Here is a 16,931-nt window from a genome sequence, read left to right on the forward strand (position 1 = left end):
GATGGTGGCACATAACCGGGGACCAGGTAACCAGCCATACAGCCTAACTTTGGATAGAATGATGGGATGACTAAGCTGTGAATTAGTCAGAGAACGAGCCAGAGACCTTGGCCAAAGCATTTGTAAATATATTTAAGTCTCAGAGTTGTTATTTGGGGAGCTTGGGGCTGGGAGGAAAAACAAGCATATAGGGAACTCCACACAACACACTATGGTCCGTCTACACATCCCAGGACTGAGATCTCGGGGGAGGGGCGGGACGCTGCCTCGAAGCCTTCGTCCTCAACTGCCTCAACCTGATTGTAGCAGGTGCCTTAGATCTGGGACACCACGGAGGTGTCTGGCTGCTTCAGTGGAGAGCCAAGAGCCTTCCCCCAGGAGGAACGTCAGAACCGGTCCCCGCGGGAGAGGCAATATGGTGTGGAGCTGACGCAGAACTGGTAATGAGGCGTCTCCCCTGTGCTTTGTCCTTCGGTGATGACGGCAACTGTGCTGTTGTCTGTTGCACAAGGCTCACCTATTCCCACGAAGCCCTTGGATGAGTCACCCAGGCTCAGGGCATGCTGGAGAGGGCCAGGCTCTAGACCTTAGCCTTCCTCTCTCTCCTGCCTCCCTCCCCCTCTGTCTTCCACCCCCTCTCCTCTCTGTGTTCTCTCTCCTTCTCTATGTCTATCCCCTCACCCCAGCCCCTGTCACCCCGTATGCCCGTGCCCTGTCTCTGTCTCCTTTCTCTGAGAATACCAAGGATACTTTGCAAGCGACAACCTGCGCTAGGAGCTTGGTGATCCCAATGTTTCCACAGCTGCCGTTCCTCTTTCTGAACACCAAACCCATGAGGAACAGAGAGTAGGTTCTAAACTGGAACTTGCTGAGATCTGTTCTGAAGTGTCCCCATCAAAGGAAGGCTGCCCCCTGCTCAGAAGCCTAACCCAGTCTAGATCAGGTCAAGGATCCTGGGCTTCCCAGAAGACTCTTAGAGCCAGCGAGGAGAAAAACATTCAGGGAAACAGAGTCACTTAGGAAAGCTGACCACTGACTCACTTAGAATCTGTGGCCAGGAAGGGAACATGGCTGAGTCCTGTTCCTGGCTGGGCCCAGAAGACTCTTAGAGCCAGCGAGGAGAAAAACATTCAGGGAAACAGAGTCACTTAGGAAAGTGACTCACTGACTCACTTAGAATCTGTGGCCAGGAAGGGAACATGGCTGAGTCCTGTTCCTGGCTGGGCCCACTGGCCTCAGTTCTTTCTAGACTGTTCTAACTGGATTAAAAGATGCGTGTTGAACGTGCGGGCGGAATGCATCTCAGTGAACCACTCCCAGAGTCCTGATCAACGAGGAACGCCACCTCCTAGGACCCACTCTACACCACTGGGTCCGGGGGTGGTTCAGGGCAATCTCCCCGTCCCTATTTTATGGGAGGGACTAAGCAACTAGCCAGTCACATCCCCTGACTTGACTACAAAGATCGGTTCAAAGAACATGTGATCCAACTAGGGCTGAGTGGACTAGGCTAGACCCTAGGATCTACCCTAGCTGACTCTCTAGACTAGAGAATGTGGTAATGACGAGGGAGGAGGAGCCAGGGAGAAGAGTGGGAAGGAGGAGGAGCCAGCGAGGAGAGGGGGAAGGAGGAGGAGCCAGCGAGGAGAGGGGGAAAGAGGAGGAGCCAACGAGGAGAGGGGGAAAGGAGGAGCCAGGGAGGAGAGGGGGAAGGAGGAGGAGCCAGCAAGGAGAGGGGGAAGGAGGAGGAGCCAGGGAGGAGAGGGGAAAGGAGGAAGAGCCAGGGAGGAGAGGGGAAAGGAGGAGGAGCCAGCGAGGAGAGGGGGAAGGAGGAGGAGCCAGCGAGGAGAGGGGGAAGGAGGAGGAGCCAGGGAGGAGAGGGGAAAGGAGGAGGAGCCAGGGAGGAGAGGGGGAAGGAGGAGGAGCCAGGGAGGAGAGGGGGAAGGAGGAGGAGCCAGGGAGGAGAGGGGGAAGGAGGAGGAGCCAGGGAGGAGAGGGGGAAGGAGGAGGAGCCAGGGAGGAGAGGGGGAAAGAGGAGGAGCCAGCGAGGAGAGGGGGAAAGAGGAGGAGCCAACGAGGAGAGGGGAAAGGAGGAGCCAGGGAGGAGAGGGGGAAGGAGGAGGAGCCAGCAAGGAGAGGGGAAGAACACCCAAAATTTACCCCGTCGTAATATCACTCAAGCTGCTTTGCACCGTGTCTTATAAACTCGATTTCTTCCCACTCCTGGCTCCCTTTCCTACCCCTTTCTCCTTTCTTTCTCTTTGAACTTTTCTGCTCTGCATACCCCATACAAACTGAACCTCTACCCCGACTCAAATATGAGCTAATGGGACAATGTTTTTTAAAGAGATGTTGTGTCTGTGTCTGTGTCTACGAGTGCAGGAACTTAGAGGTGCTGGAGCTCCTGGAGTAGGAACAGCAGTTGTGGGCCCTGATGTGGGTGCTGGGCACTTAATTAGGTTCCTCTGAGGGAGCAGAGCATGCTCTTAACCGCTGAGCCACCTCTCCAGACCCGAGCTGGGTCATTTTATGATCGGCTTATTTCTCTTGGCGCACCCTCCTCAAGAGTTAAAGCACTGTCGCAGGTGTCTGTGATAGAAGCAGATGGGTGTGCTGTGTTCCCTGTTGTAAGACTCCATAAGGGCTCTCCTCACATACGCATGTTCTAAGCACTGGTAAGGACCTGTCAACTGTCAGTTAACTTTTTTTTTTTTTCCGGAGCTGGGGACCGAACCCAGGGCCTTGTGCTTGCTAGGCAAGCGCTCTACCACGGAGCTAAATCCCCAACCCCGTCAATTAACTTTTCATCTAGATAAACCTAGATGGCATCTCAGGAGGGTGTGTGGCTCAGTGGCTTTAGGACTATACACCCCTAACTTCAGAGGGGGGGGGTGCAAACACCATGGATCTCAACGACTTAGCTGAACACCAGACCTTGTCTATACTTTGGGATGGATGATAGCCTTAGTTCTTTTTTAAACAAAAGCATCTCTCTGTGTGTTATGTGTGTGGGTGCACTTGCGTGTGTATGTGTACATGTGTGTGCATGTGTGAGATACTGTGTGTACATGTGTGTGCATGTGTGAGAATTGTGTGTTTGTGTGTGTTTGTGTGTTTGCCTGTGTGAATGTGTATGTTGGCAAGATTGACATTGGGGTGTCTTCCTCAGCTGCGTCTCCATCTTCATTATTTTTTGATTTCCTGGGGTCTCACACTGAACCTCCCTGTTTCAGCCATACAGATCCCTACAGCCTTCTGGGTCTCAAAGTAACACAGATGGTATTCACACGGAAGGTTGTCCTCTGGCTTCCACATACAGCCATACATGTTCTGAGGCCTCACATTCTCTCCATAAAAATAAACAGTTAATTGTAATTCAATGTGTAAAATAAAGACCCAAGGCTGTCCGGCTACGTACAACTGAGTAAAGTAAACCCTTGGAGAGAGGAGGAGTCTTCCTCAGGGGGAGGGGAGGAAGACCTCAGGGTAGGCAGAACCTCTGTAATGGAATTTTCTGTGGCTACGCTTCCCTGTAGGTGGCTCATGTCTCCCATGGAGGCTGAACTATAACTGGTTCTTGTTGCCAGAGAGCAGAAACAGTGCCTCTAGCATGGAGAAACCTGACAGGCGCTGCCCTCATCCAGGTGCCTCTGAGGGGTTGGGGCAGTAAGTCCAGGCCACCTTAGTTGGTCAGGGCTTTCTGAAAGCTTTGACCCGGTCTAATGAGAGGGAGGTCTCTGGTGTATTCAGACTAAGGGACGGTCTCCAGGATGTCTGGTCAGGGCTCCTTAAGCCTTCCAAGGAGAGAGAGTGTTACGTAGTGCAGGAGTACAGTGGTAGAATGCAGCATAGGTCCTGGCTGGCTGGGATGCGGGTCCTGGGGTGCAGTTATAGTAAGGAGTCAGAATGGATCCTCTCTCTGTTCGTGATATTTGTTGACAATGGGGCAATAATGGGAAAAGGTGTCAGTGAACTGTTACAATTAAAGCCTTTCTGTAATTATGTTAAAATAAGGCTAGTATGCCACATATGTTCATATGTGTGTTTACTCATGTGTATATGTGTGTGTGCATGTGTGCGTGTGTCTGTGTCAGTGTGCTAGAAGACAACTTCAGGTGTTCCTCAGGACCTATTAGTCCCTCCCTCCCTCCCTCCTTCCCTGCCTGCCTGCCTCCTGTCTGTCTGTCTGTCTGTCTGTCAAAACAAAGTCTCTCACTGCCCTGGATCTGGCACAGGATGCTAGACTGTCTGGCTTGTGAGCCCCAGAGACCAACCCATCTCCAACTTCACTGCCTTAGAGCTGGGATTACAAATGTGCCACCCCAAGGGGCCTGAGGATCAAGTTCAGTTTTTTGTTTGTTCGCTTGTTTGCTTTGTTTTGTTTTACAGGACCACTCTACTTTCAATGCAGCCTTAGCTGACCCGTTACTCCCTACCTAGACCAGGCTGGTTTTGAACTCACAGCCTACCCAGCTCAGCCTCTTGAGTGCTGGGATTAAAGGCAAGCGCCATCACACAGGGATGAAATTTAGCTTTGCATGTTTGCAAAACAAATACTTTATCAACTGAGATAACCCCTTCAGCCCTGGGTTGTTTGTTTGTTTGATTGATTTTTAGATCTTAAGTTATAAGACTAAAACACACACACGAACAAACAAGTACAGATTCTACCTGCAGTGGCTCAAATAGGGGAGTTCCTTAGATCCACTGCCAAGCCACTTCCTCTGATTGTGCTCTCACTAATGCACCATAGCTGGAAGGACATGCCTCCCCATAACCCCCACCCATGTGCTCCCCAGCAATGACAATTCTGACTACCAGATAGGCTGGACACAAAAGTGCAGTTCCACAGCCAGGCCAGCAGAAGGCGCTGTTTGGTACCTGGCCAAACAGCCTTCAGAGGTGGCTCCATAATTTCAAATGGGGTAAAAGTATTTAAGCCCCACCCCCAGAGTAACATTATGCTGGGGCTTTTCAGTCTGAGAGACCAAGATTATATTTTGTTGGACCTAGAGGTACCAAGTGATGTCCTTAAGCTTTAGACCATTAAAGGTAGACACCTCTGAATCTGCTTGTTCCAAAGCCTTTCTTTTGGTCTTTGTCTCCCTGCATCTGGCTTATGGTGTTCTCTCCTCTCTGTAAACCTTCAGGTCAGAGCCTTGCCCTTCCGGGTGGAAGCTGGGTTAAGCATGTGCCACAAGTAGGGACAGGAAGCTTCGAGTGATCCTCAGGGGTCTGCACCGTCCCTCTGGTCCCCCAGCCCCAGTCCCGATGCCATGCATGTGGTCTGTACCACACCTTCCCTGGGGTAGTCTGCTGTCCCACGCCCTCCTGTTCCGGTTTCTGGAACTTTCCTTTGATATAAAGGGCCCTGGCTCTGGATTCCATATGCATCAGCAGGTCCCTCTAGAAGAAGTTCAGCACAGAAGAAACAGCACGCACGGGTGAGCTGGGGGAAGACGACCAACGCTTGTCCTGATCATTCCTGCCAGCCCTCCAGTCCCCGACACACTACCCTGCTGCAGACACCATGGCCTGACACCATGGCCTTCTCAAGAGTCGAGATTACTTAAAGTCAGTGAAGATAGAAATCTCTGGGTGGAGCCTCTCAGCCGGCATCTTCCAGCATCCTCCCCGGAGCAGACTGTTCCAGAGGAGAACGGATTATCGTCATTTTCATCTCTGGATCCTGACAGGGACGCTCTGCTCAGGTAGTAGGAACTCTTCCTGAAATGCACCATCAGTGTGTCCCCATCTGTGGACATCTGGGCGGCGCTGGGATGCACCTTGACTTTTCTACGGAAAAGACTTCTTCCCCTCTCTCAATTCTATGTGTTTGTGTGAGTGTGTGTGCGCGTGTGCGTACGCACACACATGTTCTTTTATTTTTTCAATTTTCACAAGTATATATGGATGCATGTATGGGCGCATGTATGTTTGTGAGCACACATACACATGGAAGCCAGAGATCTACACCAGCTGTCCTTTACAATTACCTCTACTTCAGTGTTTAATCAGAGTCTCTCGATGAATCTGGTGCTCGTAGGTTCGGCTAGCTAGCCTGGCTGGCCTCCGCGCCCAGCTCTTTTGTGTGAATGCTGGGGAGACGACAGCTCAGGAGCTAAAGCATTTGCCACACAGGGTGTGAGGACTGGAGTGTGAATTCCCAGAACCCACGTAAGTGCTTGGCGGCCATGGCGGCCCACCTGTCACTCCAGCCTTAGAAAGCAGAGCAGGCTGGCTACTGGACTACCCATATTGGTGAGCTCTGGGTTTGATTGAGAGATCCTGCCTCAAAGAATAAGGTCAAAGCGTCACTGAGGATGACTTCTGACATCAACTTTAGGATTCCATATTGTCATAATAGGGTTTCATTGCTGTGGGGAAGACATCATGACTTCAGCAACTCTTATAAAGAACAACATTTAACTGGGGCCTGGCTTACAGGTTCAGAGATTCAGTCCAACATCATTAAGGCGGGAAGCATGGCAGGCAGCATCTAGGCAAGCATGGCGCTCTAGAGGAGCTGAGAATTCTACCTCACGTTCCGAAGGCAGCTAGAAGGCGGCTGGTTCCCACATGGCTAGAAGGAAGGTCTCAAAGCCCACCGCAACAGTGACACACTTCCTCCAACAAGACCACACCTACTCCAACAAGGCCACATCCCCAACAGTGCCACTCCGTGGGGCAAGCATCTTCAAACCACCCCACACATTCGAGTGCACACTGTTAAACACATCCACCGGCCCACACACGTGCAAATATGCATGCTCACATGAAACATGTAGAAATCAAAGACCAAATTCACGCTTGCCAGCCAGCACTTTACCCACTGGGCCGTCTTCCCAGCCCCTCCCGTTCAGTTCTGAATTCATGTCGTCCTAAGAGCTGATCCCTCAGACCCAGGAAAATGCCTGTGAGAGCCATCAGTGAGAAGGTCCCAGATAGTCACATGACCACCCAAGACAAATAACTGGGAAAACAAAACAATCAAATCTGCTGTCAAGGCTGCAGGCGAGGCCCTGCTCCCAGTGAGCCTTGTGCAGAGTCTGCTGAAGTAGTGAGTTAATGAAACTGGACGAGATGGATTCCTGAGCATTACTGGATCGCTGGGAGCAAGCCAGGCCGGAAGCAGACGCTTTCGAGTTACACGGTTTTGTTTGTTTGTTTTGCTCAGTTTGATCTGGGTTTCTGTCACCTGACAACAGTAAAATTTCCTGGACAATAAGCTCACTGAGACTTCACATAAGTGCCACCGTGTCCCCAAAGGCAAGGCGCCCTACAGGTTCCGACAGGCTTACTGCATACAGAACTTAAGTCAAACGGGGAGGGAGAGATTTAGGGTAAGACAGGAAGTGAAACTTAAGAGGGATGGGAAGTAAAAAGCCACTCAGCTACAACCACAAACCCCACGTCCAGCTACAGCAGTGGTTCTCAGCCTTCCTAACGCTGCTTTAATATAGTTCCTCATGGCTTGGTGACCCCAACCATACAATTATTTTAGTTGCTACCTCATAACTGTAACTCTGTCACTGTTAAAATTTTTTTTAGGGGCTGGGGATTTAGCTCAGTGGTAGAGCGCTTACCTAGGAAGCGCAAGGCCCTGGGTTCGGTCCCCAGCTCCGAAAAAAAGAACCAAAAAAAAAATTTTTTTTAAAATATTTATTTATTTCTGTCTGCATGTATGCCTGTGTGCCGGATCTCATTACAGATGGTTGTGAGCCATCATGTGGTTGCTGGGAGTTGAACTCAGGACCTCTTAAAGAGCAGACAGTGCTCTTAACCTCTGAGCCCTCCCTCCAGCCACTGTTATAAATTGTATAGATATCACTGTTTTTCCAATGGTCTTTTAGGGTTGCGACCCACAGGTTGAGAACCACTGAGTTGTGGCCTACTTCAGAGCACAAACAAATCCACTTTCTTGCTTCAGAAGTTACATTTTGGAAACATTCCTAAGTTCTCAAAAAACAAAACAAAACAAAACAAAACCTCCCAAAGGACCAGGTTCCTTTTGTAACACTCGAGGTGTACAGTTTATATTAATGGCCTAGAGCATTTACCTCGATGTGGCTAGAATATGCAAATACTCACATTTGCATACACATAGGAACACATTTGCATATGCATATTCACCGTTGCTGTTTTAAAGAGACAGTGGAAAGAGTGTTCAAAGTCTACTTTTCCCGACCTCTCAGTTAGCTGAGTAAACTATTAACCCACACAGCCCTAAGCAAACAGAGGAGGGCTCAGTGCGAGTTAGTCCCTTCTCTCTCTGCCTCTGTTTTTAAATTCTTCTTTGGGGGATTGCATAAAGCAAGAGGGGGCACAGCAGTGTTGCCAGGGTAGGTTGGTGAACTGACTTTGCCAGTGGACCTGGAAGGTAAACAGAGGCAGCAGCCACATGAACAGGCAAGGCTGTGCCCCGATAAAACTTCATTTACAAGCACAGGTACCGGATTCTGCTTTGCTCAGTGCAAGGAACAAAATAATGGTTCGTTTTTTAAAGTGCCTTGAGCCAGCTTAGGTCCAAGTGCAGACAAACAGAGAACACTGGCTCCTCACCCAGACTCTGCTAGTCTAATTGCCTGTCAACACGAACTGAGAGGAAGGACTGGGCATGATGGAGCTCGTCTTTAATCCCAGCGCTTGGGAGGCCTAGGCAGGTGGAGCTCTGAGTTCTGGGCCAGCTTGGTCTACATAGTAAGTTCAGGTCAGCCAGGGCTACATAGAGAGACCTTGTCTCAAAAAAAACAAAAACAAAAACAAAACAGTGACAGAATGAGAGTATAAGATTAATAAGACTGTTATTATCATTATATAATATAATGTATGATATACTATGTAACATATTAAATATAATACATTATAATATATAAGTATATAATATATTTATATTTATATATTATTATTGATATCAAGATTGTGCTTGACAAGCTTTAAAATAGACAGGCTGTAAAACATGTGTGCACGCATGCACGCATGCGCACACGCACACACACACACCCAAATGAAAATAAAATGATCTTTTAAACAGACAAAATAAAGACAAATATAAGCAGAGAAGGAAAAGTCAAGGCTCAGGTGACGTGGGATTGTACCCTCCTGGTCACTCAGCCAGTGAGGAAAGGGCTTGCACTGTGGTCGCAGTAACTGTTCTCTGTGCTCAGCCGTGGGTCAGCCATGGTGTCGAGGCTTGCAAAGTTGTAAAGTATCCTCCCTCGAGCTCAGTAGCCTGAGCCTCAGCGCTCTTCTGGGGAGGCACATTTCCCACACTCGGACCGAGCTCGCTCACCTGCCCCTCTGGCTAAGGGGACGGGATGTATCTTTAAGGAAATCTGGCTCCACTTGGTTCTCTGCCTCTTCCCACTTGACAGAGATGAGTGTGTGTTCTCTGGGCCTCGGCTATTCATGGCGCCTACCTGCATTTTGAGGAACTGAAGTAGAGGATGTCCATGGAGCGCCTGGTGCCCTCCCTGACTCCTCAACACTAGTTATCAGGCATCGCTGTCATCGTCAACTGAGGAAGATGGGGTGGGGGGGAACCAGGCTTGCCAGGTGTGCTCTGGGCAGAAGCTGAGGCGGAAGAGGAAGCCTGTGACTCAAGTGTGTTTTCTTCCCTTTCCATGACAGGGTGTGTCAGGAGCAGCAGGCTGGGGGGTGGGGGATGCGGTTTGAGCTTTCACACGACCAGAGTCCACCGGGCTCTGGTAAAGTCCTCTGAGATTAGAGCCCAAGTGATCTGGCCACTGCTGAGAGGAAACCTAGGGGCTAGGGACATGGCCTGCTGCATGCAAGCGTGAGGACCCAAGTTCGTGTCCCTATGTGAAGCCTGCTGTGGTAAGGGTACCTCTGTGATGCCAGCACTCGTAAAGTGAGATGGGGCATGGAGTCAGGAAATTTCTCCAAGGCCCATGGGCCAGCTAGCCTGGTGTACACAGTGACAGATAAGACATCCTGTCTCGAACGTGAGGGACAACACCTGAGCTTGTCCTCTGTCCTCTACACATGTGCCGTGGTGCAGGCACGCCACATACACAAACAAACACAGACAGACAGACAGACAAACATTTTTGTTTTAAAGACAAAAGCCAGGAAGCTTAGTCCTTGAGTGATTTTCATCCACCTACAGAAACTCAAAAGGAGAAGAGGAACCCATGACTCTCGTGGATCTGCTTTGGCAGAAAATTGGAACCGCAAGCCCTGAAGAGGTAGGGATTCGGCTTGGTTAGTGATGCGCTTCACCGGCATGAATTACATACGCCCTGGGTTCCATCCTCAGCACTTTGTAATTCACTCTCAGTGGTGTACACCAGTGATCCCAGCCCTTTGGAGGAGGAGGATGGGGGGTAGAGAAGGAGGAGGGGGAGGGGGGAGGGGGAAGAGGGTGAGGAGGGGGGAGGGGGAGGAGGTTGAGGGGGAGGAAAAGGGGGAAGAGGAAGGGGAATCAGAAGTTTAAAGGCATCCTTGGCTGCATAGTGAGTTCAAGGCTAGCTTGGGCTTCAAATGCAAGACAAAAGAAAATGTCCCCCAAATGCTGGATGAGATTCATGAGACACTCTCGCTATATCCCCCTACCATCTTGTTTTTGTTTTTGTAGCCCACAGTCCAGGTCTCGAGACCAACAGAAAGGAAGCTCACAGGAAAGTATCAGAGCCCACCCAGCCTGTCTCTCATCCTGGGGAAGATAACCTAGGAGACGCATCTCTGGGCTTGCCCGTGAGGCGCTATCTTGAGGATGTTACCTGAGGTGGGGAGACACACCCAGGATGTACCTGACGTGGGTACCATCGTCCCACGGGCTTCGAAGTCCTCACGAAAAGGAGAAAGCAGCTGAGCACTGCTGCTCTGCTTCCTGACTGTGGGAGTCATGTGACCCACACTCCTGTCACCGTAAGGGACTGTGCTATCCTCGGCCTGTGAGGCCAAATGACCCTTCCTCCCTTGAGTAGCCCCTGCCATGGCTTTTGTTATGAGCAACTGATACACACCAGGAAGCGGCTTTTACAGAGAAGGAGTAATGGCTGTCTGAGCTACTGGGGTGGGGTGGGGGCAGGGAGTGAAGGGTAGGGGTGCGGGTGGGGGTTGGGGGGTGAGGGGTGGGGGTGAAGGGGTGAGGTAGGAGTGGGGACAGGGGTGGGGTAAAGGGTGGGTGTGAGGAGTGGGGGGTGAAGGGTAGGGGTGGGGGTGAAGGGTGGGGCTGAAGGGTGGGGTGGAGGGGAGAGGATGAGGGGTGGTGGGGTTAGTATTCGAGGGCCTGGAGTTTCAGTTTCATAAGCTGGTTCTATGAATGGCCACACAACTGAGAGAAGGGACTTAAAGCAAACAAGCTTAGCTCCACGGGCTTGGCTGAGGATGGTGAATTCCATGACAAATGTATTTCCACCACGGTTTTTAAAAAAGAAACAAACACCACGGGCTTCTTATGGGTGTGTGTGTGTGTGTGTGTGTGTGTGTGTGTGTGTGTGTGTGTGTGTGAGGGGGTGCATTTCGAAAGCACTTTTCGAGGGCTCCGTGACTCTTGAGGACTTATTTGAGTTTCCTGAGAATTTACTTGACTTACCATACAATAGGTGAGGTTCATGCTGAGTAACCCACCCTTGGGTGATGGCAGCTGGCAAGCAAATGACCTCCACACTCAGGAGGTGGTCAGGGGTGGTGGTGGGGACGGGGATCGTGACGCTCATTCCCTGTTGTAGCTGTAGCCATATTTTCCCAGGGGTACACACACCTCAAAACCACCAACCCCACTCCCAAAACGCATGTACTTCGTTGTAGAACTATTTAACCTTGGGAAAATGTCTTTTTGAGAAAGCACCGGGGAGATAGCTCAGTGGATAAAGGTGCTCGCCTCCAAATCTGATAACCATAACCTCTTTCAGCCTGAGGCTTCCTGAGTTTTGAGTTCTCTTCAACGTAAATCGAGATTATAATTTAGACTGTGACTTCAGATCTATTTCTGATGTGGACCAAAATAACAACTGTGCGGATCACAGACATGGGCGTTCGCGGTACCGTGGAGAAGACTCTGCCCTATGGAGGATCCGTATGCAACCAGAGAATAGCAGCAGAGCGGAGCAGAGTGGAGCAGCCCGGAAGGGAGGCGCCCATCTCTCTGTTCTCAGAATCATTCAACTGCTTCCGGCCCCTCTGAAACCACTGCGGGTCTGAACTGATGCGCACTTTGCAAGCAATTGCATGTAGTGCAATGAAGTGCCCATCAGAGGGCGCTGACACGCTTCCCTCCCCAATCCCCCTGGGATGCACCAGGATTGAGATTAGGTAGAGTCTTATTGCTATGTCATATGCGGGCAGTGTGGGGTTGCACAGTGCTTCCGGTGGCTGTATCTGAGAACAGGACCGAATGCCCAAGCCAGCGTAGCACCCCACTCCCACCCGCCACTGCGCACCCCACTCCCACCCGCCACCGCGCAATGGCTGGGCTCACCTGGGACGGGTTCTCGATGACCAGCTCGTAGGTCGGCCCCGAAGACCCGAACCGCAGAATGTCCCCAGGGATCAGCTTCACTGCCACATTCTGAATGTGGCACTCGTTGACAAACGTGCCGTTGCGGGTGTTAAAGTCCTGAAGGACGAAGGTGCCCTCGGCCTCGTTGAATTCGATGAGCGCGTGGTGGTTGTCAATGTCTGAGGACTGAGATGAAGGAAATGGCGGTCAGGAAAATGAAGAGAGCAACATTCGCGATGCTTGCTGCTCAAGGGCTGCCAGGAGAGGATGCCACTGAGCCTCCTTGCTAGGTCCTCATTTGTGTGTGTCAGCACACACACAGACAAACACTGGGTAGTGTGCTTAAGTTTACACCAAGATACATCTGTCCATCTTGGAGGGAAGGTACTTAAGACACAAGATGTTAAAAGGGAGATAAAAAAACGACAGAATGTTCTAAGGGAGATGAAACAGTACATCCTGCTGGGGGCTTTAAGCTCAGGAAGTAAACAACTCAAAGGCGCTGTTCAGGAAGTTCCTGGGAACGAACAGATACACTAGGTCCCTCCCTCCCTCCCTCCCCCCCCCCTCCCTCCCTCCCTCCCTGTCCTTCCCTTCCTCCTTCTCTCTCTCCCTCCCTTCCCAAGCTTATATAAGCAGTAAGGCTTGCTGGGACAGACACTCAGACAAGCCGAGCTGCCTGGAAGAAGCAGATACCTGGAAAGTCCACTCCAACCTCTTGAGCTGCCTGCAGGCTGTACAGTGAGCTCCAGGTTCCCAGCTATGTGAGCTCTCACCCATACTGGGGCCGGCGCTTGTAAGTGATCCCTCACCTATATTCCTGTAGATAACCCCAATAACACTCATTGGTTCTCCACGTTTGAGTTGAGTGGTACTGTAGTTTGGTCTGTCCCCGTTCCCTGTCTGGGATGAGTAGACATTCAGTCTCCCCAGGAGCAGTGTCACATGACAGATATCGTCATCACTCCGTGCCTTAACTTTTGAGACCAGACCCTCACTGAATTTTTGCTTTGGACAGACTGGCTGGCCAGCAAGCCCAAGGCTCCTCCCGTCGGCACACCCCAGTCCTGCCTTACTGATGTGTGTGCCGCCACACCTGGGTTTTCCAGTGGGAGCTGAGACTTGAAGCTCAGGTCCTAGCCTAGCTTTCACCTCTGTTGCCGAGATAAACACTAACCGAAAACATCTTGGGGGAAGAAAGGGTTATTCTGCTTACAGATGCAGTTCATCACCAACAGAAGTCGGCGCAGGAACCCGGAGGCAGGGACTGAAGCAGAAGCCATGGAGGAGTGCTGCTTACTGGCTTGCTCCAGCCTCACACTCAGCTGCTAGTTTTTACATAGCCCAGGCCTGCCTGCCTGCCTGCCTGCCTACCTACCTACCTACCTACCTACCTAGGGATGGTTCCACCCAGAGAGGGCACACATCGATCGGCGATCAAATGCCCCACAGACATGCCCACCGGCCAATCTGATAGAGGCTGTTCTTGTGGAGTTGACATCCAAGCTCAGCCAGGACTGTGTACATATGAGGAAGACTGTTAATCCGTGGGCAGACCTGGTTTATCCAACTGGGGACTACCTGAGTCAGAGAGAGAGAGAGAGAGAGAGAGAGAGAGAGAGAGAGAGAGAGAGAGAGAGAGAGGACTTTCTTTTTTTTTTTTTTTTCTTTTTTTCAGAGCTGGGGACCAAACCCAGGGCCTTGCACTTCCTAGGCAAGCGCTCTACCACTGAGCTAAATCCCCAACCCCGAGAGGGGACTTTCAAAGATTGAGGAGGTGTCTGTTGGTAAAGTGCTTGCTTGCTTTGTAAGCATGAACGCCTGAGTTTATCCCCATGTAAAAAGCCAGTTGTGGTGGTGAATCCCAACCATGGGTCCCTGAGGCTCATTGGCCCGATAGCCTCACCTACTTGGTGAGTTTTGGGTCACTGAGAGTTAAAAAATGTGTGTGTGTGTGTGTGTGTGTGTGTGTGTGTGTGTTTCGGGCCTGGGGGGGGGAGTGGTACTTGAAAATTAACACCTGAAGTTGTCATCTGATCTCCATACATACTCACATGTGTTTACAAACATCTGTGCACACACATATACAGTTCTCTCTCTCTCTTACACACACACACACACACACACACACACACACACACACACACAACCAGACTGGCCTTTCAATAGCTGGATCTAGAGAGAAGAGTCTGAGGGGGGAGCCACGGGCACCCAGCCACCGTTGCTGATTTTAAAGCTGAAGATGCCAGAAGCCATGGAATGGTGGGCAGCTTCCAGAACTCGAGGATGCCCTCCAACAGACATCAAACAGGAAAAAGAGGTTCTCAAGGAATCAAATTCTTCCAAAGCCCTAATGGGGGGGGGGCGCACCATCCCCAGGATGTCGGGGAGGACTCCAGGACCAACGTTTTCATCTTGGCTTTGAGTGATCCAGAGCAGAGACTGAATCCGCCCAGATTTCTGAGCAGAGATCTGCGAGATAACAGATGTGTAGTTTGGAGCAGAGAGTTGACACTTGAAATGTTCTGTTCTAACTCAACTGCCAGAGGCGGTCCTACCACTTCTCAGCGATGTGGTCTCACGACACAGCCACGGCAGAGGTTACCCACTGCACTTGCTCAGGAATGGTGACTGAGGCAACTGAACACCTTGCCTGCACCCTGTATCCCACTGGGGTACTGCTGTGTTCACCTACCTGACCACCGGAAACCAATCAACCCGTTTCCCGTTCATTCTGCCTGCTCAAGGTTCTCTCTCAGAGCAGCAGAGATCGCTCCGCTGCAAAGGCTTCGTGAGAAGGCCCCATCGTCCCGATAAGTCCTGCACTGACCACTTAGCCTCGCTTGCCCACTTTACCAAGGCTCTCTGATTCTTGTTTTGCCAAGCAGGAACATTGGTCACCAGCTCCGGACCCTCACACTAGCTGCTTTGACAGCTGGATGTCCTTTCCAGCCCCAAGCCCCAAGCGACAGGCTTCTGCTTAAAGAAGCAACTAGGCTTCTTTACTCTGAGGATCTGTCTGTTGTACCCCAGATAGGACCTAATGGGTATCCCCAATACAGCCTCTGGTCACTTGTAGGAAAACTTGTTGTAACACTGGATACCCAGCAGAGGGCGCCAGCCCAATATGTTCCCTCCCTGGCTTACTGTGAACTCTCATTGAACATTCAACAGCGTTGGATGGCTGCCTTATTGTCTCTGGGAGTTCACAGGAGTTTTTAGGTGTCCCCAAAGCCATATGGAAAAGCTTGGAGTCAGAATCTCACGTATGAAACTGCTTTGCCACTCTGGGATGGCTGTGTGGTTTTAGCCTTTTAAGACCCGTTTACATGCTTTGGTGTGTGGGTGGTGGTGGTGGTGGTAACAACAGTGGTGGGTTTTATGCCACAGAGTGACATTGGGTGTGTGTGTCAGTGTGCATGTGTGTGCTCAGGTGTGTTCATTCATGTGTGTGCATGTGCCTCGCTCAGGAGTCTCTCCTCAGGTGCTGTCCACCTTTTTTTTATGGTACAGGGTCTCATATTGGTCAGGAACTTGCCAGTATGGCTAGGCTGGCCGGCTAGGCATCCCCTCAGTTACTCCTCTATGGAAGCAGCCTCGGAGACACACCTTCAAAAGGAACGCCAGCTAAGGAATTCTGAAACCTGTCAGGTTGGCAATGAGATTAGTCATCACAGAAATAAGGGAGGAGGTGGAGGGGATGCTCCCCAGAACGGAAGAGGGTAGCTGGGATGTGGTGAGCAGGGGAATCTGAAAGTCAGGAGCCTGCATTGAGCCAGCATAACTGTAAGCCTGTGAAAAGCCTACTGGCCACTGGATGTCGACATTTCTCCACTCAAAAAGAACTGACGCCCTTTCTCAGAAAAGCTTAGGTAGCAATCATGCTCGCCAGGCACAGTGATGTACAGCTGTCATGGAAACTACTTCCTGTGTGTGTGTGTGTGTGTGTGTGTGTGTGTGTGTGTGTGTGTGTGTGTGTGTGTGAGAGAGAGAGAGAGAGAGAGAGAGAGAGAGAGAGAGAGAGAGAGAGAGAGAGAGAAGAGTACAAGAGTCCATCTGATAAACAGCGAAAAGGGGCTGGGGAGATGGCTCAGTTTGCACTGTGCTCACAAGCAAGCAGGAGGACCTGACTCCTGATCCCCACCGTAAATGCATGCAGGCAGGGGCATATGTAACCCTAGCAGTCGGGGGTTGTGGGAAGGTGAAGACAGATGGATCCGGGGAACCCAGTCTTTGAGCTCCAGGTTCGGTGAGAAGCTGTCTCTACAATGAAAGTTGGGACTGAAGAGATGGCTCAGTGGCTAGGGTGTTTGCTACTCTTTTGAAAAACTCCGAAATTCATTAGCTGAGCGCAGAGGGATTCCCGAGCCCTCATCTGGCCTTTGCAGGCAGGCAGGCAGACAGACAGGCAGACACACAGAGAGACAGAGAGAGACACAGAGAGAGACAGAGGCAGAAAGAGAGA

General features: G+C 50.9%; 1 protein-coding gene across 15 annotated transcripts in view; it reads right to left on the reverse strand.

Moving 5' to 3' along the window:
* Positions 1-16,931, reverse strand: part of Fhad1 (forkhead associated phosphopeptide binding domain 1) — a 119,976-nt gene that overhangs the window by 94,799 nt on the left and 8,246 nt on the right. For all 15 annotated transcript variants that reach the window (XM_087550749.1, XM_087550739.1, XM_087550748.1 and 12 more), the window contains 1 exon segment: positions 12,446-12,652. In XM_087550749.1, the coding sequence (XP_087406875.1) occupies positions 12,446-12,652 (207 nt within the window).

Source organism: Rattus norvegicus, chromosome 5 (assembly GCF_021556685.1).
Source record: "Rattus norvegicus strain SHRSP/BbbUtx chromosome 5, alternate assembly SHRSP_T2T, whole genome shotgun sequence".
Lineage (NCBI taxonomy): Eukaryota > Metazoa > Chordata > Mammalia > Rodentia > Muridae > Rattus > Rattus norvegicus.